At 35.9% G+C, this 22,544-nt stretch overlaps 1 protein-coding gene across 1 annotated transcript; it reads right to left on the bottom strand.

The window, feature by feature from the left end:
- Positions 1 to 2,229: 2,229 nt before the first annotated feature.
- LOC121318074 (protein C12orf4 homolog) lies at positions 2,230 to 22,245 on the bottom strand. The gene is made up of 14 exons (XM_041254330.1): positions 22,138 to 22,245; positions 21,148 to 21,336; positions 20,561 to 20,706; positions 18,705 to 18,886; positions 18,292 to 18,391; positions 17,819 to 17,940; positions 17,209 to 17,315; positions 16,491 to 16,688; positions 16,084 to 16,212; positions 14,467 to 14,538; positions 13,099 to 13,301; positions 7,800 to 7,857; positions 5,130 to 5,197; positions 2,230 to 3,106 (listed from the first exon to the last, which is right to left on the bottom strand). Exons 2-14 carry the CDS (start codon positions 21,323 to 21,325, stop codon positions 3,017 to 3,019), a joined length of 1,653 nt encoding a protein of 550 aa, XP_041110264.1. The 5' UTR covers positions 21,326 to 21,336; positions 22,138 to 22,245; the 3' UTR covers positions 2,230 to 3,016.
- Positions 22,246 to 22,544: the final 299 nt, after the last annotated feature.

The following is a 22,544-nucleotide window of genomic DNA, read 5'->3' as shown; positions in this document are numbered from 1 at the left end:
GCATTGAATATACAAGGAGATGAAGATAAGGATGTGGTATTTCCTTTTTACACTCCTTTTTTATTTTTTAATTTTTTAAAAGTAATTTAAGTGCTGCTTCCGCTTTGAGACCAATTTAAACTTAGTCTGTCATTCGGCTTGGCAAAGAGCTGTTGTGTTGGTACTGTGGATTACAAGAGTCTGTATTGGTTTATAAATGTTACAACGTCTGTGTCACTGTATTTCCATATATATATATATATATATTATGTTTATATATATATATATATATATATATATATATATATATATATACACATTTCCATTGTGAATATGATATTTGCCTCCATGACTTTATCAAATACATAACTAAATACATTGATAAAATCAGTAATCATCAATAACTGTTTCTTATTTTTAATAATATGCCCTGAAGAAAGCTTTTGGTGTGAAAATATCACTTTACATCAATGGAGTAATTTTTAAAGATTCATTCAACCATTCATTAAATCGTCCATAAAGCATTAAGTACATTATTTGTTCACGAAGATATTTACAAACCCATATCATATTGTATCAAACAACGGATTGAATGTATATTTTAGTTTCTTACGTATTAAATTTACAAAGAAAATCAATTATGTCAATATTTCAACCTTTCCAGAACATAATACAAAAACATACCATTCTAGGAAACCATCTTTTAAAAAAAACACTATTCAAATGTACCGGGAACCATTGAACAATGACATCTCACCAACCAAATCCTGGCAGTACCTATTGCTCTTTTCCAGCTCTAAATGTTGGCAGTACAGTGATGCTCCAGTAATATATACAAATACAGAAATATGGCTTATATAATGTGACTCATCAAACTCTTGCACCAAAGAAAGTTATTCTCATGACGTCTGCAGGCCCCATGTCTAGAATTGCTCAGCATGACTTTAAAATCACTAAGTAACAGCTTTCGTCTTCTCTTTACAGTAATACACTAGCCCCCGAGTTTTCATACAGCTGTACTTCAACCATTACCGAAGAGCCATTTGGGCCAACAAAAAACAGACGTAGCGTTGGGAGTAAACAGACTGACGTTTCCAGATTATTTAGTGTTTATATTACCACTGTGATACTTTCAACAGACACAATTTTTCAGTATAATCGCATGTGCTTTTTATTAAAAAAAAAAAAAAAAAAAAAAAAAAAAAACCCTGCGTGCAAACAAGTGAGGACAAATGTGTGAGTACATTGGTTATCCCATCATATATTCGTACTGTGGCGCAACTAGGAATTCTGGGGTCTAATCAATGTGCAATGCAGTGGATGCAACAGGTCTCACTGTAGTTTGTCTCAATGTCCCAAGGCTAGTAACGAGCACAAATATGGAGCAAAAATCTTGATGTCGATCATTTAATTGCTCCACCTGTCAAGTTTCATTCCAATGCAGTGAAGGATTTTATCTGCATCAGTACTGCTAAGTGCCCAATTGATTTATAACTCGCCTCTCCAATTCCTAGGAGAGCTTTCATGGTAACATTTACATGAGAATAGCTTCAGCATAAATGTGGCTTTCACTGCTAAACACAAGAATGTCTCGTCTGTAAACCCACTAGCCCATGAACGTGAAGTATATAGTGACAGGATTCCATTCCATACTGGATCTCTTCACCAGCATTGAATTGCATAAACTGCTTCATCAGTAATATTATGTGAAGCCAACCACAGCTCTTAACATTGGGTAATGTCCTTCCAGTTCAGATTGATAAACTAAAATAACAAAGGTGGCTTGTTAATAATTATAAAAGGAAAAGGCATTCTAGCCTAGTAAAAGAACTGTGTGGGGTGGTACTGTGACTCGTGATTACAAGCTCAAATCCTGGTCGTGCCAAGTTACTGACCTCCCATAAGCTGGGTACAAAACGTTTTTCTGTGTTTGGTTTGTATTCAAATTGAGAACTTCTAATTGAGGAGAAAAATGGGGGTAAAATAGGTGATTGGGCACTTTAATAAAATAAACCAAAAAAAGCAAAACAGTCAAAAGAACAGCCTTCATATGTGTTCCTGAAAAAACTAAGAATAATAGCAAATTCAGTGATTCAGTGATGCTATAAAGATATACTGGCTTCTAGCAGTTAAATGTTTTATAGGTCAGTTTGTTTAAGGGCAGACTCTTTATGCAAAATGTCAAACAGGATGAGAAACACACCAGTGAATATGTTTTCACTTAGATGTCCCCAATTGGTAATTTTTAATGCACAGCCTACATTTTCAGCAGCTAATCTAATAAAACACAGTACTGTACAAAGACCTGGGGGAAAATAGAAACTTCTAATAGTCCATTGGTAAAATGAAACAAAACAAAAACAAAAAACATGTTTCTGCTGTCAATCTGGCAAATTGTTTCTGTGTAAAGTTTAAATATTTATTTAGAGCACAACAGTAAATGTATCCACAATGGCATACATAGCATAATTCGATTTCACTTTCAAAACAGACATCATAACATACAAATATACATATCTAGACAACTCAGTTTAATGACAGGACATTAGGATTACAAACTAGGTACCCCCTCGTTCCTGGGTCTGCCTGAACCTGGCTCTTCCAAGCAGTCCTGAAATAAATGTGTAAAGGATTTGTACTTGAAATTCATTAAACAGGAAATCAGTCAGTCAGGAACACTGCTTTCTGGCAGGGAAAATATATTTGATCCTGACAAACAATACTGAGCCTGGATAAGGTTATTATTATTATTTAGTCATTTAGCAGATGTTTTTATCCAAAGCGACTTACAGAGACTCAAGTCACTTACATAAGACCTTGATTTTACATCGCATCCAAAGGATGTGACTGAGCTGGGATTTGAACTGAGAACCTCCTGAGATCAAGCCCTTTTCTTTAACCACTGGACCATGTAGTGATGTGTGATCCAGAACTATGGTTTGTGAGGGATAACGTTGTTCAGAATTAGCAAGGATTTAAACTTGGAAAGTTAATTTCTTCCTTTCTGTTCTTCTGAGCTGTTCTCTTTGTGATGTCATCACTTGGAGGTCAGAGTCAAGGTCGAGGACACTCTGAAGATCTGTGGAAGCATGTTGCTCAGCTGGTAGAACATTTCCTCTGAGATACTCTGCAAATAGAGAAGAACAGCTTGCTGTTTACTTACTGCTCACACTGTGTACTGACAACAAGCCTACAAATGCCAGGGACTGTCTGGGAGCCAGTGGAAATAAATGTCATAGCTGTACTGCATACACACCCTACATACAGTGTTCATTCTACAATGGGATCATGGGAAGTGGGAGTGATCCTTCTGAAAGCAGTGAAGACATTTAATATTACAAAATTAAAAATGTTTGATATTTTTTTCAAGATATTTATATATATATATAACCATAGATCAAAAAAACATTAGCAAAATTTTAGTAATTAGTAAAACGCATATTTTTATAAGCTAGCAATAGCAGATACTTGCCATTAATGCATTAGAAATTGCATGTTTTTTTTCTACATATTCAGCATGGAAAAATACCCAAAAAAGCCATAAATTACATTTGGTTTGGAAATAAACAATGTATAAACAGATACAATATAACATACAAATATTACCGGTAGCAAATGCACAGCACAGTGCTTGATGTTTGACCTCATAAAATAACCTCATTAGAAATGGATGTGTAAAAAACCCAGTAAGAGCACAAGCAGGTACTGTTGTTAAATTTATCCAAGAATATAAAATATTGCATTAAATATAACAGCAGGTTGTTTAGTGGATACGTCCTGTTGTACTGAGCATGTTCTCCACTCTCTTTGAATAGTAAATGCCATGTTCTGTGTATTACTTCTATATATGGCTCTATCTATAAGGTGAGGAAAACAAAGCTACAGAAGTTGAATGACCCAGGTTACTATTTCAACAGTGTCAAGAAGAAATGCTACCAGATTCAAATGCTGCTAACAACTCCTGCTGCCAGCTGTATATGCTGAACTTGTTGCCAGGTTTGAATGAATGTGAGTGGACATGCTTTTGGCAATGCCTACATACAGCGACATCATGACTACCCAGTATCAACATGTTTCTATAAAGCTCTTAAATAGTTTATGGGGTTTTGGCAGTTGTGATGCTTTAATGAACCGTTCCAGCTACATTGTGCTGTGCAATTCCAAAAGTTTTTTAAACAAAAACTATTATTTCTTTTTTATCTTTGAAAACTGGAGCAGGGGGAGAAAACATTTCATTTTCAGAAAGGTAGCAGGTACACCCCTGAAGCCTGTAAAGAAGACCATTGTTTTTTCTTCTTGCTTTTTTAAGGATGTTTACTGCTTTTACAAAATCAACACAGGGAACACAGAAACAGTACCACAGGCACAGCAGTGCCAAGAAAATTGGTTCACTTTCTAGTTTCCCAGGCCTATTGACACCATAACTTCCAATTGTCTATCACTCTTTAATCTTGAGAATGTAGTTTACAGTAAAGTTTACAATACATGTACACCTAAAAGTACCAACAATGGCATAATAACGTCTTAATTAGCGCGAGATGCTTTATTTTTGTTGTTACAGCAGAGTGGGATAGTTTCCTCACCCTGTTGCTAAAACATAAACAGGTTGTGAGGAATTACAACTTTCCAGGGGTTTTATGGGCCTCTTGGGATCCCGACATGGGATATTCAGCTGCAGATTCAACTGCACTGGCATCCAACCTGCAACTGACCACGAGTGTTAAATAATAATATAATATAAGCCAGTGTCATATGGAACACTTACTTTGAAAGTAAAAAATAAAAAATCCTCATTACAATATATACTGATGAATTATGTACTGTGCAGAATGTCAATCTCAGGTCAACTTCATCTGCAATTGAACTCAATGTTCTGTGCCTTTAGAAGTATTGTGAAATAAAGAAAGTAAAAAAAATCTAGGAGTTTCAGGTGCTTGATCTTTGAGTTTTTGAGCTCTGTATACTTTTCTCCAAAACACAGGACTACCCAATCTTACTGTCTTGACATATATGGCCCTGTACACTGAGGCATGTTCACTGCTTCACCCCAGTATCGAAACAAGGCCAAAACAATGTGCATTCCTCAATAATAATACCCTTAATATGTCTTCAAATACAAATTACTTTTATTTTCTGGCTTTAGACCTTACGTGTGGTACAAGGAACTGCACTGTGCGAGAGATTCCTCCATCCCAGGATGCCATTTCCATCATAAAGCCTAAAATAATAAAATGTTCATGTGTTAGCATGTATTTTTTTCAACCTATCCATACATGACAGCCAAGTACTATAAGCAATAACACATTGTTGTACTGAGAGATGTGTTACAGTGGCTCGCAAAAGTATCCACCCCCCCCTTGGACTTTTCCACATTTTATTGTGTTACAACATGGAATCAAAATGGATTTAATTAGGAGTTTTTGCCACTGATCAACACAAAAAAGTCCATAATGTCAAAGTGAAAAATAAAATCTACAAATTGTTCTAAATTAATTATAAATACAAAACTGAAAATAATTGATTGCATAAGTATTCACCCCCTTTGCAATGACACACCTAAATAAGCTCTGATGCAACCAATTGTCTTTAGAAGTCACATAATTAGTTGAATGGAGTCCACCTGCGGGCAATTAAGGTGTTTCACATGATTTCAGGTTAAATACACCTGTCTCTGGGAGGTCCCACAGTTGGTTAGTACATTTTCTAACAAAAACTACATCATGAAGACGAAGGAACATTCAAAGCAAATCCGGAATAAGGTTCTTCAAAAGCACCAATCAAGGGTAGGATACAAGAACATTTCCAAGGCACTGAATATCCCCCGGAGCACAGTAAAGTCCATTACCAAGAAATGGAGAGAATATGACAAAACAGTGAATCTGTCTAGAACAGGCCATCCTCAAAAACAGTGTATCCGGACGAGAAGCGCACTAGTCAGGGAGGCCACCAAGAGGCCTATGGCAACTCTAAAGGAGTTACAGTCGTCACAGTCTTCCACGGCCGAGCTGGGAGACACTGTGCATATGGCAACAATAGCCTGGGTGCTTCACAAAACTGGCCTTTATGGGAGAGTGGCAAAAAGAAAGCCATTGTTGAAAAAAAAACTCACATCAAATCTTGGCTAGAGTTTGCCAGAAGGCATGTGGTAGACTCCGAGACCAAGTGGAAGAAAATTCTATGGTCTGATGAGACCAAAAGAGAGTTTTTTGGCCTCAAAGCTAAGTGCTATGTTTGGCGCAAGCCTAACACCGCACATCATCCTGAGAACACCATCCCTAATGTGAAGCATGGTGGTGGCAGCATCATGCTATGGAGATGCTTCTTTGTGTCAGGGCCTGGAAAGCTTGTGAAGATAGAGGGCAAAATGGATGCAGCAAAGTACAGAGAAATCCTGGAGGAAAACCTGCTGAAGTCTGCAAGAGACCTGGGACTTGGGAGAAGATTCATCTTCCAGCAAGACAATGACCCCAAACATACAGCCAAAGCCACACTGGAGTGGCTTAAAAACAAAAAGGTCAATGTCCTGGAATGGCCGAGTCAAAGCCCAGACCTCAATCCAACTGAGAATATGTGGAAAGAGTTGAAAATTGCTGTTCACCAAAGTTCCCCATCCAACTTGACGGAGCTTGAGCAATTTTGCAAAGAAGAATGGGCAAAAATGGCAGTGTCCAGATGTGCAAAGCTGGTAGAGACTTATCCAAATAGACTCATGGCTGTAATTGCTGTCAAAGGTGCCTCTACCAAATATTGACTGAAGGGGGTGAATACTTATGCAATCAATTGTTTTCTGTTTTTTATTTGTAATTAATTTAGAACAATCTGTAGATTTTATTTTTCACTTTGACATTATGGACTTTGTGATGATCAGTGGCAAAAACTCCTAATTAAATCAATTGCGATTCCATGTTGCAACACAATAAAATGTGGAAAAGTCCAAGGGGGGGGGTGAATACTTTTGAAAGCCACTGTACGAGGTACCCAGCTCAGCCATTGCCTTCAACCAGCTGAGAAGCATGCAGTCTCAGCTCAACTGCCAATGCCAACATTCTGACTTCCTGTTAAAGTCAGTCATATTTGGGCAATTTTAACATTTTAAAATACATTTTATGTGGCATCCATCAAACTCAGAACCACAATTTAGCACATCCTGGTTCTTTTACAACCACTGCCTGGACTTAGATGTTTTGAATGAGCTGTACACACCAGCTGCATTTAGGGTTATACTGCAACGATCGGATAAAAAGCTAGTTATGTATTGCTTCGGCTCAGCCTGACTTCAACAGTACATAATCAGTGATTCAGCACTAGGCTGTGCTTTGCTGTAAACAGAAGCCCTTAGTATAAATCCAAACTGTACATTGTCCTGTTATCACATTACAAAACAGGATTTGGAATCCCAAATTCAACAGAAAGAGATATTCTACTTGCCATACAATAAAGGATAATGTTTTAACTGTATTATCCATGGGTTTACCTTACTATTTATAGTTGAGGATTACAAAAGATACATTTAGTTTCAAACAGATTAGACATCCAAGGAACTATTTGATGGTGCATAGTGTTATCAACATAATCTGATCTTTCCCATTTTTATATTGTACTAAATGTATTACTGCTAGGTGGTATTATTATTTTTTGTACATTAATACAAATATAGAACTAACTGAATGTAACTACATACGTACATAAACAAATGTAGAATGCACCAATAAAGTGTTGGTTAGATTTTTTACCCAGTATATTGATGTAATACTTTGTGTATCTATTGCATGGTCTTGCAGTGTTTACATATTGTAACTGATACCAAAATCAATACTCACCTTTGACACATTTAAATACCAATTCAGCCCTTTTGAGACACCAAGGTATTGTCATCTCCTGCAAGCAGTCAGGATTAAAAAGTATTAACAAATATATGCTGTGATGTAAATATAACATTATGAAATATCAGTTACTCTGAATGCTTTCTCCTTTGGTGTGATCTACAAGGATAGTACATTCAGCAGCAGTATGCAGTATATATCACTTGTAGTACATAATCTACGTATCAAGTTTAATCACAATAGGATGAGCAAATCTGAAGATGTACTGTATGTAAAAATATAAAAACATACAAATGAATGTACTGTAGCATGACCTAGATTTAAAGTGTGTAAAAGGAATTCTCTTACTAACTAGTTGTTTCAATTTCATAAAACATTTTGCGTGGTAAGAATTTCTTCATTAGCCAACCATTTACACACCAAATGCTAAGGATGCCAAGTTTCATCAGAATTATATGTATCAAACTAGAAGTGTCCCTAATGTATAATAATGGGAAGGGCTGCACTGCAAAGTGGAACCTCATGTGACAAGAATCCATGAGACATGGCTGTTCCGCTATGTGTTTACTTTGCCAATGGACCACATCCTAAATCAACTGGAAGCATTACAACCTGACAGCTGTGTATATGTCTGAACAGCTTTCCGGAATCAAATCGCCTACAACTCCTTTATAATGTATCTTCCTACTTGCAGGTCAGTGTCAACACGGAAGCAAAAATGAACAAGATGGGTAGGCACTGACCAGTGTGGTTTTAGCCCGGTAACAAAGGGTTTGGACCAAGAGAAACTACAGAACAACCAACCAACCCTCCATTTAAACTAAACCAACATACAAAAATAGTTGAACCCCCACCCCCCCAAAAAAAACCCACTTCTGGATAACAAAAGCTTCTGTGCATTTACCACAGATAGGAAGCGCGAGTGACAAAAGCAAATGGGATTAAGATAATAATTTAAAAAAATAAATAAATTAAGACATTACAGGGGAAATATCACTGTGTATCTCTGCAGTGATCATAGCAGGCCAGTTAATTTTCTATCTGCTGGCTGTCTAAAAGTGGCACACTGATGTATGGGTATGATTTCCTACTTTCAAATAATTCTGTGGCTAAGCTTAGAGCTTCACATTATTGCTTCATATGTACAGTGCCTATAGAAAGTCTAGACCCCTTTCAAAATGTTCACCTTTTGTTGCCTTATAGCCTGGAATTAAAATGCACTAAAATAGTGTTTTTTTTTCATTTATCTACACATCCTACCCCACAACTTCCAAGTGAAAAAAATATTCTAGAAATTTGAATATAAATAAATTAGCTCAGGTGTAACCAATCGCCTTCAAAATCACACACCAAGTTAAGTGGCCTCCACCTGTGTTAAATTGCAGTGATTCACATGATTTCAGGATAAATTCAGCAGTTCCTGTAGGTTCCCTCTGCTGGGTAGTGCATTTCAAAGGAAAGACTCAACTATGAGCACCAAGGTGCTTTCAAAAGAACTCCAGGACAAAGTTGTTGAAATGCACAGATTAAGGCAGGGCTCGCAAAATTTTGGTAATGGCACTTTCCTTCGGGCAGTCCATTGTCAACATTTGGTTGTCCAAAAAAAATGTCAATTTGCTCATAATTGACTTATGGATTGTAATTTGTACAAAGTACACTGTACTCAATATAGGTACAGTATCTCACTTCAAGGAAATGCATGTACATGGATTAGGGAGTGGTTAACATGTAGAAAACAGAAAGTACTGATTAGAGGAGAAACGTCAAAATGGAGTGAGGTAACCAGAGGAGTACCACCAGGATCAGTATTAGGTCCTCTGCTATTCCTAATCTACATTAATTATTTAGATTCTGGTACAGTAAGCAAACTTGTTAAATTTGCAGACAACACAAAAATAGGAGGAGAGGCAAACACTGTTGCAGCAGCAAAGGCCATTCAAAATGACCTAGACAAGATTCAGAACTGGGCAGACACATGGCAAATGACATTTAACAGAGAAAGGTGTAAAGTACTGCATGCAGGCAATAAAAATGTGCATTATAAATTTCATATAGGAGATACTGAAATTGAAGAAGGAATCTATGAAAAAGACCTGGGAGTTTTTGTTGACTCAGAAATGTCTTCATCTAGACAAGGTGGGGAAGTTATAAAAAAAGGCCAACAAGATGATAGGATATTTTGTGAAAAGTGTTGAATTTAAGTCAAGGGAAGTAATGTTAAAACTGTACAATGCATTAGTAAGACCTCATCTTGACTATTGTGTTCAGTTCTGGTCACCTCGCTACAAAAAGGATATTGTTGTTCTAGAAACAGTGCAAAGAAGAGCAACCAGAATTATTCCGGGTTTAAAAGGCATGTCACATGCAGACCGGCTAAAAGAATTTCATCTATTCACTCTTGTACAAAGAAGACTACGCGGTAACCTGATTCAAGCATTCAAAATTCTAAAAGGTATTCTATATCCTAGTTTTAGTTTTGTTTCAATTGCAAATGTTAATTGAAATCTTGGTTCCTTATTAAAGACAAAAAATTAAATTAGTATTTTGTCGTATAATTATGGTCATAAAGCAAGGATATATATATATATATATATATATATATATATATATATATATATATATATATATATATATATATATACACACACACACACACACACACACTCGAGATAGCGAGGATGTAAATATTATATCTACACTCGGCTGACGGTTTGGACCCCAGACTGTTGCTACACTCGGTACAGTAAGTTACAAGCAAGCACCATACATTTAAAATAATTATTGTACATTTTATTAGCCACTTTAAAGAAAATAAAAAAAGCGATGTCAACAAATCTGAGTCAGTGATAATAAATACCATATTCAATTTTGAATATCCCTTGGAGCACGGTCAAGACAATTATTAAGTGGAAGGTGTATGGCTCCACCAAAACCCTGCCTAGATCAGTCCGTCCCTCCAAACTGGATGACCAAGCAAGAAGGAGACAAGAGAGGCTACCAAGAGGCCAAGGTCAACTTTGCAAGAGCTACAGGCTTTTATGGCCAAGACTGGTCAAAGTGTACATGTGACAACAATATCCCAAGCACTCCACAAATTTGGCCTGTATGTTAGGGTGGCAAAGGAAGCCATTACTCAAGAAAGCCCACACTGAATCCCATTTGAAGTACGCAAAAAAACACTCAGGAGATTCTGTAGCCATGTGGCAAAATGTTTTGTGGTCTGACGAAACTAGAATGGAATTTTTTGGCCTAAACGCAAAGCATGGTGGTGACAGCATCTTGTTATGGGGAAGTTTCTCATCGGCAGGGACTTGGGCACTTATCATGACAGAAGGGAAAATGAATGGAGCAAAGTACAGAGAAGTCCTTGAGGAAAACCTACTGCTCTCTGCAAGAAAGCTGAAACTGGGACGGAAGTTCACTTTTCAGCATGACAACGACCCAAAGCACAAAGCCAAAGCTACACTGGAGTGGCTAAGGAACAAAAAGGTAAATGTCTTTCAGTAGCCCAGTCAGAGCCCCAACCTAAATCCAATCAAAAATTTGTGGCATGACTTCAGGATTGCTGTCCATCAACGCTCCCCAAGGAAATTGACAAAGCTTGAACAGTTTTGTAAAGAAGAGTGGTCAAATATTGCCAAATCTAGGTGTGCAAAGTTGGTAGAGACCTATCCTAAAAGACTCACAACTATAATTGCTGCCAAAGGTGCTTCCACCAAGTATGAGACTTATCAAAAAATATGATCTTTCAGTTTTGTATTTTTAATATATATATTTTTTCTCAATAAAAACTTTTCCCCTTAACAGTGTGGAATATAGTGTGTAGATAAGTGGAAAAAAATCCTCAATTAATGAAGCTTTGAGGCTCTGACAACAAAATGTGAAAAAAGTTCAAGGGGGTGTAACTTTCTATAGGCACTGCATGTCATTGTCATATATTTAAATTGCTTCAATTTCACCTTCTGTTTTATAGTTCAATTATACAAATGAAATAACATTAAACTCACACAGAAGGAACCTTGTAACTCTAGTTTGCACAGGGTCTTTTTCAGCAGTCAGTAATATCAAATTCTATTTTAATGACACGCTACCATTTCCGACCAGCTATTTGTTTCCTGTAGTTGGCCGGTGGAAAGTTACTCAAATTATATAGATGTCGTCCCTGACCCTGTCCCCCGCTACATTATTTTAGTGCCTTCCAGACTTTAAGCAACATATATTTGTAAATGTACTGCCGGTTTTGAGTCATTGAAACAATCACCGGCTTCAGAAAAAGGATATAATTACTACTATTTTATTTTTACAGGGAGAATCTTCTCCATAAGAATATGTTCCGTCTTTCCTGAAGAAGCTTTTGGTTAACCATTATTTAAATTGTAGGTGGCGATTCGAGCCGCAGAAATAAGTCAGAGTTCAAGGGGGGGGGTTGTGTTTAAAACTATCCAACCTGCAAACAGGAGATTAAACTAGAAGGCTTTGGGTTTAGTGCTCACCAAAAGCTAATGAATTCAACCTAGAAGTCTTAACACAAATGCTTTCGGGTTCAAAGTAAGAGAAGAAACCAGTACAATAGCAAACCGTTTTAGTATTCTACTTTTATGCCCCCACTCAGAGATTGGTGGAGTACAGTACACATTATGAACTGCAAAAAAAAAAAAGGGATGTCATTGAAAACTAGAGGTCAAACACAATGACAAGCTGACAAGCTGACCAGCAGCGTCATAATCTTAAAATAAAATTCCAATATTTCATTGATATTAAAATGTAACAGTTATTTTAAGACTCCCATTGCATAGCAGTGTGAACCTGTCTTGGTAGCTATAATGTAGTCTTTTTCAATGATCTAACTACTGATGTACTTTAACTCTATATTTATCATGTTGGTGTTTGATTTATTGACCCCCTTAATAAATCCACTAACTACAAAAGAAATACAAAGGAAAGAGGTCAGAGATAGACAGTTTTAGGATGGTGGTATTAAGATATGCTGCTGAATAGATTAATAAAATATACCCCCAAAAATGGAAAAATGAATAACTGGATAACTGCAAGTCCGAGGTTTGTGGTTACATCTTAACCCCAAGATGGTTCTTTGTACTTCATTGTACACTCTGTTTTCTTGGTATAACTGATGTTTGGCAAGTGTATTAACATGTAATGGATCTTTAGGACTTTGCGCTACCATGGCTACCCTACTGGATTTCATAGGTTGAAAAGGATATAATTTACTGTTCATTGTTTTTTTATTATTAATTTGGCTACTATTTAATAACATTAAAACAGCCCTTATACTTACCTCAGACATGTCATGCACCAGCAACAGTGGGATGGTGATTGTGGTGCAATCGTGGGTGCAACAGACTTTGAGGATATTCCTGAGCCCCATTATTGCAGGGTCACGTGCTGTGATGTTCCCGGACCTCACATTGTCGTCCACACACAGATGGAAAACGATATGCACCTCTGAGAGATTGGAATGCCGAGAGATATAGAATTCGCCTGTTAAGAAATACAATGAGAACATGAACACCAACATCGATCTACATTAAAACATATATTTATTGGAATTGCTTTGTCTTTTTAATTTCTAGTAGAATTAATTTCCAAAGGATGTGACTGCGACGACGACTTCTTCTTCTTCTTCTATAGCTTTGCTGTACCAACAAACAGCAATGTATGTATGGTGCGAGAGGATGGTCGAGATGGTGTGAGTTAATTTGCTGTACATCAGCGGCTGGCCATCTTTAAATCTGGTTAAGTTTAAGGTAACAAAGATAGTAACACAAAAATATTCACCACCACCTATTGGTAGACTTTATAATTATCTGTCTGGAAGTTAATCACTGCCATTCTGACACCAATACCTCCAGAGTATCCTTACCTACAAGGGCAATTTTGTAAGACTGGTGTACCATACCCTTTATTGTAATGACTCCACACAGATTATTATTTACATCATACACAAGTTCATAAAAGTCCATACCCAGACCTGCAGGTCTAGATAAAAGTTTCTCATGTTCTTTATTCAATGAAATGAGATAATTGTCAATCCATGGTTCACAGTTAAATTGTTTGATTAAGGTCCAGTTTAAATGTTCATTACAGATAAAAACAATTAGTGTTCACTCCACACGTTAGTTCAAGCACGTGTTTCCCCTTTGCATTAAAAGGTTTTAGATGCCTTCTTCAGGTTATAATTACTTTGCTTCAAATAAAGTATTTCTTCTTTATCTCAAGCAATGGTTAGTTTACACATGTATGTTTGTTTGCAATCACCTTACAAGTACTCAGCTGCTTTGTTCAAACAGTTGTTTCAAGTAAGTCATTATTTGTTTAACATACTGCCTTTCAAGGAACCCTTCATTCCATTCTGGTTTACTTGTTCCTGTTACTTCTGCGCTGAGCACATGGCAAATCCATTGTCATTACAACAAACAATATTAAAAACCTATAAACATATTGCACATACTTTACTTAAAAAAACAACCCCGGTGTATATTAATTACATACTATAATATCTATTTCACAATATAAGAGACCCCCACTGTTCATTATATGTAACCATAGTGATCACACACCTATTTATTACAAGTGGTATTAATGTAATATGTAAAAAGTGACTTGCATGTCCATTTGAAAAGGGAAGACATTCATTCTTGCAGACCTGGGAGAATGTTGGAGGGGTTTCTTTCTATGTTCTTGGACTTGTCGTCATTACCACCATTTCTGGGCAAATCTTTAAAAAAAAAAAAAGGCAAGAACACATTTAAAAAACATACCTAAACAATTGACAGCTAATATTTTTAGACACTTGTAACCTCGATAGCAGAGAAAACAGAAAAAATAATAGACAGGAAACAATAAGAAAAAAATGTGTAAAATAAGTGTTAGGTTTCTAATATTTATTATAAGAAATAAAACTAACCCTGCCTGCATCTTATGAGGGACTAGAGCTCTCTGATACAAATTAACCCAGCTTTAGTAGTATAACGCTTTATTACTCTCAAAAATAAAAAAATAAAAATAGACAAAACCAGAGAGATCCTAAACAAAAATACAGTTCTGTACAACCTTTAAAAGATAATGGATTCTTATTTTGTTATAGGACCAAAAAAGACAAAAATTTTATATTTATTTTTGCTCATGCAGATTTGTTTACCAGTAATCTTGTTTCTTCCTAAACACAATTACATAATCTGATGGAAAGACCTAGTGCTATGTGTAATTACGTAACAGAAAATTACCAATTACAATAAATGGTTAGTGCCTACCAATACATTAAGAGAAATCCTGACCACATCTGCTCCTACAAATTTCCCTTTCCAAAACAGCAGACATGAAAATATTGCAATTGTTCAATACATATATATTACTGTGTGGTTTACCAGTTATCGTTATCGGAAACATGGATTATGATTCAATGCTCTGAAAGGTTTCATGTTATTTAAAAAATATATATACATAATAACCTCAGGATATTCTTACATAAATGGCTCCACACACTTTCTAAAATAATGAATTATTATAGGCTCTTGATATAGCATTATGGATGCATCTGTAAACTTCCTAGGATTCTCTCTGGTCACTCTCAGCTCGTGAGTGTGTATTTCTTTTGAAGTCTGAATGATCGTTTTCTTTTTTCGATTAAACATGGCTATAGCACATGAGAAATGTGATACTGGAGATATTACAGGGTTACTACAGACTCATGTTTTGACCAAAATTGTATCAGACAATACCAAAGAAGATGTATCAGTGGCTATCTTAACTGTAACAGTATAGAGTAAATTACTGTACAATGCCTAAATTAAACATTTAAACCATTTGTGTACAGATTTTACAATTTAAACTCTCACATATTTTCACTGAACAGTTAGACTTGATTTAATATTTATAGTCATGTTCATATTTTATTAATTTACTGTGGTCAAACCCTTAAAACACTATAGTACTTTCAGGGTCAAATAAAATCATTGTATAATTAGATAGACCTGCAGAACGAATGGGGACACTCGTTGCTTTATCTGCCATATTTGCCTGTTCTGTATTTGTCAATGCAGGGTGAACCAGCACACAAGAGTTTAAAAAAGAAAATATGTAGATATTTAAAAGTACTGTACACATTTTGTATACTACTAAGTATGAATTTAAATGTATACTTCATGTTGCAAATGCAATATTTAAAGCTTGATCCACACAGTTTAGAGGGAAAAAAATATTACATCAAATTTACAAAAAATCACAGGAAACACAATGGTGCCCCCTCCTGCAGTCCCCCTACCAGGCTGATCTTTCTGCTTGCTGCTCCTCTGGGCTCTGGCATACAGCACCACCTGCTGGACTACCTCCAGCTGCTCCTCCAGTCGAGGGAAGTGGAAGTCAGTGCATTCCTGTGACACTGTGGCAAAATCTGAAACAAACAAACAAACAGGAACTGGTGATCCACAATGTCTATAAAACACACAATCTGCATTACAGTGCTGTGCCCAGTAAAGTGTGTGTTAAAGCAAGCAATGTCACTCCCAAACACATTCAAGCTCCCCTCACGGGCATGTTTTTTTTTTTTTTTTTTTTTTTACACACAGCACATATGGTAATAAGGGCACATTTACATATAATAAACTTTAGAAAAAGTAAAGTTATAAAAGAAAAATAAATGAACATTGTGTTAGCAGGTGTACACTTTACCTCTCTTAATGCCACTGTATGAGTTGATGCGGTTATCCACCAGTAAAACCAGACCACACAGCGATGTGGAGTAGAGGGAGAGGGCAGTCTGGAGTCGTTGCAGCTTCACCCCACTGCGATGGCTGCGCTTGTGTTTGCAGAAATCCAGGACATCAGCTCTCAGCAGTCGTAAATTATGCATTGTCTTCAACTGTGCACCTGAGAGAATTTAAAAGTACATTTCTTACAGCACTTGTTTTACCAAGTCAAACAAGTAAATCAAAAAGTAGATCACTATGACCTACATCCACCATGTGTACGCAACAGAGTTAAAGTCTCCATATTTCCCAAGACAATGATTATTTCAATAACTTGTAAAAAATGTATGCATGTATTTGTCATATATATATATATATATATATATATATATATATATATATATATATATATATATATATATATATATATATACACACACACACACACACACACACACACACACACACACATACAGTATCTAAAGAAAAACTTCCAGGCACCATAATTTATCTCCAGATTTAGATTTAATCAGTTACTGTTTGGAGTGGTGGTCACTTAAACACTGATTGGCATATCATTTGAATTTATCATTTACTAAACCTGACGGTGCAATGATGTCACAAAGGAAAACGGAGGTACAATGATTAAGAAGCTCATACTAAAATGTACCATTTCCTTTCTGTATGATGTAAACCTGTACCTAGGTGGATTGTAAAGCTTTCTTCCAGCTGCATCTGCTCCTCATACAGCCTCTCGTGGGCTTCCTGTGATCCTCTCAGCTGACTTGGCTGCACCTTAATCTCCTCACTTCAAAAGGTAAAAGCAAACACAGCCCTGACCACTATGCAGATTTCAAATTAATATATTTTTAAAACTTTGCTAATACTATTGCATTCATTGTAGAACTCCTTGGTGTTCAAGGATTACTTCCAGCATGTGACCAAAAATCAAACGTATTTACACTGTATTCCTTATTAATTCAGAACTGTAATTTATTACATCATAATCACAAATTCTAGCATGGTAAATACATATGAATGGGTGGATGCAGTAGCCTCTGTGATAAATGTTTATCTAGATACAGGTCTAACTGTACCTATGAATACATAATGAATCATTTAGTTCTTGGTTTCAGTCGAACCCAAATAGTAAGTGCAGTAGCACCCATACTTAGAGATATTACAAAATAATGTGTAACATACTAATAAAAAATGAGGGTCAAGTACTGTATCGTTAGACTCTTGACTAACATCATTAGCAGTATCGTACTAGTATAGCAGTTGCAACTGCATGGAACAAGAAGCACCTACTTGATGGAGCTGTTGTTAGGGTTCTGTAAATCCTGGTGAAGCTTGATCACCCATTCCTGGTATTCTTGTTTCTGAATGGTAGTCAGCTGTTTCAATTCACTGGCCCATTTATTCTCCAGTACCTAAACAGGTAGCGGAAAAAAAAAGTAAAATAATTCCATAATTCCAATATTAATGTATGACAGAGTTAACACATCTACAACTTTGCTGACTATTATGGACTACTGCTAAAAAGAAATCGGGAAGAGAAGAGTGTATTATGCATTATTATTCAGGATAACAGTATTTCGAAGCACAATGAAAGTGAATGGAAAAAGGTCATACAATTAAGCAAATACCTTTTTGTGTCAATGATACCCAAATACAATTCTCATAGGTCACCTGAAATTACATACAGTAAGATCCTGCATCTGCACACATACACCCAAGACTGACTAAACTGCAAGACCATGTCTTCCGTTTCATTGACTTACCTGCTGACAGTCAAAATGCTGAGAGGCGACCGCATTTACATCCTGATCACTTAGAGTATTTCCCAGCTCCTTCATCACTGCATCCATTTCTGAAGATTGTCTGTGCATCACAAGGAAAAAAAATAAAGTAATGGTATAATCTTCTGCTCTCTCTTATTTTAAAATGATTGTTATATTCCAAAAAATTAAAAGATGCATGTACAACACTATGAAGGTTAAACTATGATATTGGATCTTTTAAATATTGGACAAGAAAAGTAAACAATAACAGATTCACTACATTCATTAAAAAATATATACATACCAAAGATGTTCAATAACGAAAGACTGTATGTAGAAATTTGGGGCTGGGAACATCTACATGTTTGTAAGCTTTCTGATTTTTATTTTTTTATTTTTTTAAATGTACAGACCTTTCTTGTAATTTCTTCAGCTCCATGTCCCTCTCTCCGATGAGCTCAGAGATGCTGACAAAGTAGTTGTGCTCCAGGTTCAGCAAAGTCTCTGAGGCTGGAGAATGGATCAGGTCGTGGTAAACATCAGCAAAGTCTTCATCCCAGATGGGTTCCACAGGTCTAGCGTGCTCCAGCGTCGTCTGAGGAGTCAAACAAATACATAGGAATCATCCAAACCTTCAAAACATTCCTAAAGTCTTAAACTGACATATTAGGCAAATAAATGGCATCAAAATAACACACACACACACACAAACTAAAACAACACAAACACAAATAAGACACTGCCACTGAAACAGTTTTGTAAAGGTTGTGTTACCTATAGGGCACTATTTTTAAGTGCATGGGCAAATTTTCAGAGAGAAATAAAATTATTAAGGGTGGGCACCAACATCGATATTTTGATATGATATCGTTCGGTATTGATAATTTCCATATCGTGACATCGTGGGATTAAAAAAAAAAAGTCACGTACGCTCACAGAGACATACTTTGTATTGCTAATACTGCTAAAAATACAAACGCAGTACAACAAAGTTTATTTTATATTAAAGATACAACACACCCTAGTCTTGTATGTAAACACCACACAAAGTATTACTTAACCTTTTTATTCCATTGACTGGTGTTTTTCTTTTAGTAAGAACCTGATTATCAAATATGACATGTTTCAAACATTCAATAGCTATAAATAAATAAATAAATAAATAAATAAATAAATAAATCCACAACCTCCTCTTCTTCACCTGTTCCTCTCACCAGCCAATCCCTTACCGGAAACTATATCCTGTTTTCCTGTCAAAAAGTATGCGTATTATCTACTTAAGAAACAGGACCGTCTTTTTTGAAGGGATACACACATAAAAACTTAACAAAAAAAGACATAATACACATGAAAATCAGCATAAATATTTGATATATGTATATATCTTTTTTCTTCCATTCAGAATGTGCTCACGAGCTACCAAACTCTACTTGCATGCTGCATTAAAGCACTATTGGGATATTTTGAGATATGCGCATGCGTCAGTGTGGTTCAATGCATTTTTCCATAACTAGTTACACTGTTAGTAATGTATTTTTAAAATTGTGAACATTCAGTACTATAAATTAGATGTACTTTTAAAACTGCAAATGCATCTCAAAAAAATGCAACACCCAGCATGACACTGTACTTTATACATTTAGATCTGTTGTGCATTTATATGCAGAGAAGATTAAATTACTTCCGGATTGGCTAGTCTGTGCGCAGAAGTAAATATTTCGGTTTTGAGGTGGCTGATGATGGCACGGAATAGTAAAACAATATAACAAGACCTTGTTTTTTCTCCATGGATATTGAGAAGCAAAGGTAAGTTAAAGTAAGTTATTGCTTTTCTTATGTAAATATATGTTAACATATATATATATGTTTCATATTGCAATTGTGTTATTATATTTTTCTGTGTTTCGGAAGACTTCGATATTATCGATATCGATATACAAATTTCATATCAATGCCCACCCCTAAAAATAATATCAATAATATTCAACTAGCTAGACACACAGAACTATTACTTAACTATTCCTTCTTGCAACCAAGTAGCTGCTTGCTACAGTAGCTTTATATGAGTTTGGCTGGTTGGTTCCAGGTTTTATTGTGTACCTAATTAGCCTTATTCAACATATGGAGAGATAAAGGCTCAGGTAGGCCTAATTGAAGCTCATAGTTTTGGAATAGCTCAAACTGATATACATTGGTATCTCCATCCCAAGATGGCAGCCTTAAATCAATGGCACAACGCTAAAACACAGCCTTCTCCTGGGTCACTTACGTCAGAATATGCTTTTGCCCATGCGTTGGTCAAGAGGTCAGTGTCCACTTCTCCAGTCCGGAGCCTTTCCAGGGCTAATTCAGCTTCTCTGTCATAATCCTTATTGGTCTCCTCGTCTATAAACTTGCTAAGGGTATCCTTTAAATCTATTTTTACAAACAAGTCAACAACATCAACGACAAAACACGCACACATGTAATGTATCAAATACATTATAATAAGCACAAAAATAAGCAAGGGGAAGAAAATGGTATCCTTATATTCTGTATTGTTCTCTGTTGTGTGTTGAGATTTAAAGCAACTGTATGTAAGAATGGGCACATGTATGGTGCAAACTATGCTGGCAGGACTTAGTGGCACGATAGTGTTATAGCCTGCACACCATGATGTTTAGTTGTTGTTTTTCAGACTTTATTCTTGGCTCGGGCTAATTATCCTGCTACTGTATATGACAATATTTTTAAATGCCTTGATTATAAGTACAACTTTAAACTTGTATAACATAGCTGCCTATGAGTCACCCAGCCACCTTTGATGCAGACACCAGTCACCGCAACTGGACAGTAGCTAAAGCAAGAAATCCTTACCTTTTTCGACAAAGCAAGGTAAAGCGTGGAGCAGCATAAGCCGTCCATGCAGATCACTGGCATTGTCTTGCACAGGGAATTCCACGGGCATGGTGAGAACACAGGACTGTTTCCCCGCCTTGAACTCAAAGCGAAACTCTCTTTCCCTTGTAACGACTTTCCCTTTATTTCCTTTCATGCTTATGGGTCCTGTTTAGTGCAAAAAAAAAAAAAAAAAAAAAGAAATAATGAACACAGTGCATTGCAGACATGCTGCCCCAGAAACGTTTTGCAAGGAAAACACTGAACTCAATCCATTTTAAAACAAAGTTGTTTGGTCAACAGCAGATAACTGAATGTAGTAGAGCAGGATAAACAACTTTGTTGCATTAATGTATAGGTTTTTAGTTTTGTTTTTGTTTACTTGCATTAAGGAAGATGACCTGAGGAGCTGCCAGTAGTTGCACAATCATAATATGACGACCCTTTCTCTAAACTGTTAGCCAGTGAACTAAGAGTTTATATTTTTCTCTTTTTGCAGCCCTGTTTTTTAGGGGCTTTCCAACATGCAGTAGAATTTGTACTGATAAGAAACCCAAAAAACTCTAGCTGTCGACACAAGATTTTCTATATAATAAAAAAAAAAAAAAAAAAAAAAAAAAAAAAACAGCGCCTTGCTGCTGGAAAGATGCGGTGGGCGTACTACCTGAGGTAACGAATACAGATAATTTTTTCCCCCAACTTTTAAGGAAAAACTTGGTCACCAAATGACTTTTAAGTAAAGTGTTAAATAAGTGAAAAACTAAATTATACGACGTTATTATATTAAATTGATACCTTCCAAGCGTTCTTGACAGCAGACTTTATTTGAGACGTGTCATTACAGAATATATATATATATATATATATATATATATATATATATATATATATATATATATATATATATATATATATATATATATATATATAGATAGATAGATAGATAGATAGATAGATAGCACAACTTACGAGGCGGACATGTAGATATATGTTGCTTGTCTTTTTACAATGTTGTACTTTTAAACTCTTAAACTAAATAAAAACAATGAATCTCGGAATCCAGCATCATCAGCTGACAGTCGGAAGCATCTCTAAATATCGTTAATATCAGAAAAGCAGATTCTGCCCCCAACAAATTTGTCCCAATGGATTCTGATTCAGAAAAAAAAACATACAGAAAATAAGTGAAAAAATTAGAAAAAGTGAAAGTAATTTGAAAGCTCTTATTAAACGTTCATATATACCGGTATATATATTTTTTCTTTAAAAAAAACGAAAGTGCTGCCACAAATGGAAAGCTAGTTGTGTTTAATTCATTTCAGGCAGGTTGTGATCAGAAAGGGAAAAGGAGGCTGGAAGTACTGCTGGTTTAGGAG

Source organism: Polyodon spathula, chromosome 7 (genome assembly GCF_017654505.1).
Source record: "Polyodon spathula isolate WHYD16114869_AA chromosome 7, ASM1765450v1, whole genome shotgun sequence".
NCBI lineage: Eukaryota > Metazoa > Chordata > Actinopteri > Acipenseriformes > Polyodontidae > Polyodon > Polyodon spathula.
The sequence above is the reverse complement of the archived record's forward strand: the minus strand, read 5'-3'. Positions and strand labels throughout refer to the sequence as shown.

Excerpts from the sequence above, each read along its gene's own strand:
- LOC121318074 (XM_041254330.1), bottom strand. The coding sequence starts at position 21,325 with ATGAAAGGAAATAAAGGGAAAGTCGTTACAAGGGAAAGAGAGTTTCGC. Across the intron at positions 17,316-17,818 it reads CCTAACAACAGCTCCATCAA|TGAGGAGATTAAGGTGCAGC; the intron begins GTAGGTGCTTCT and ends TACCTTTTGAAG. Across the intron at positions 16,213-16,490 it reads ATACAGTGGCATTAAGAGAG|ATTTTGCCACAGTGTCACAG; the intron begins GTAAAGTGTACA and ends TGTTTGTTTCAG.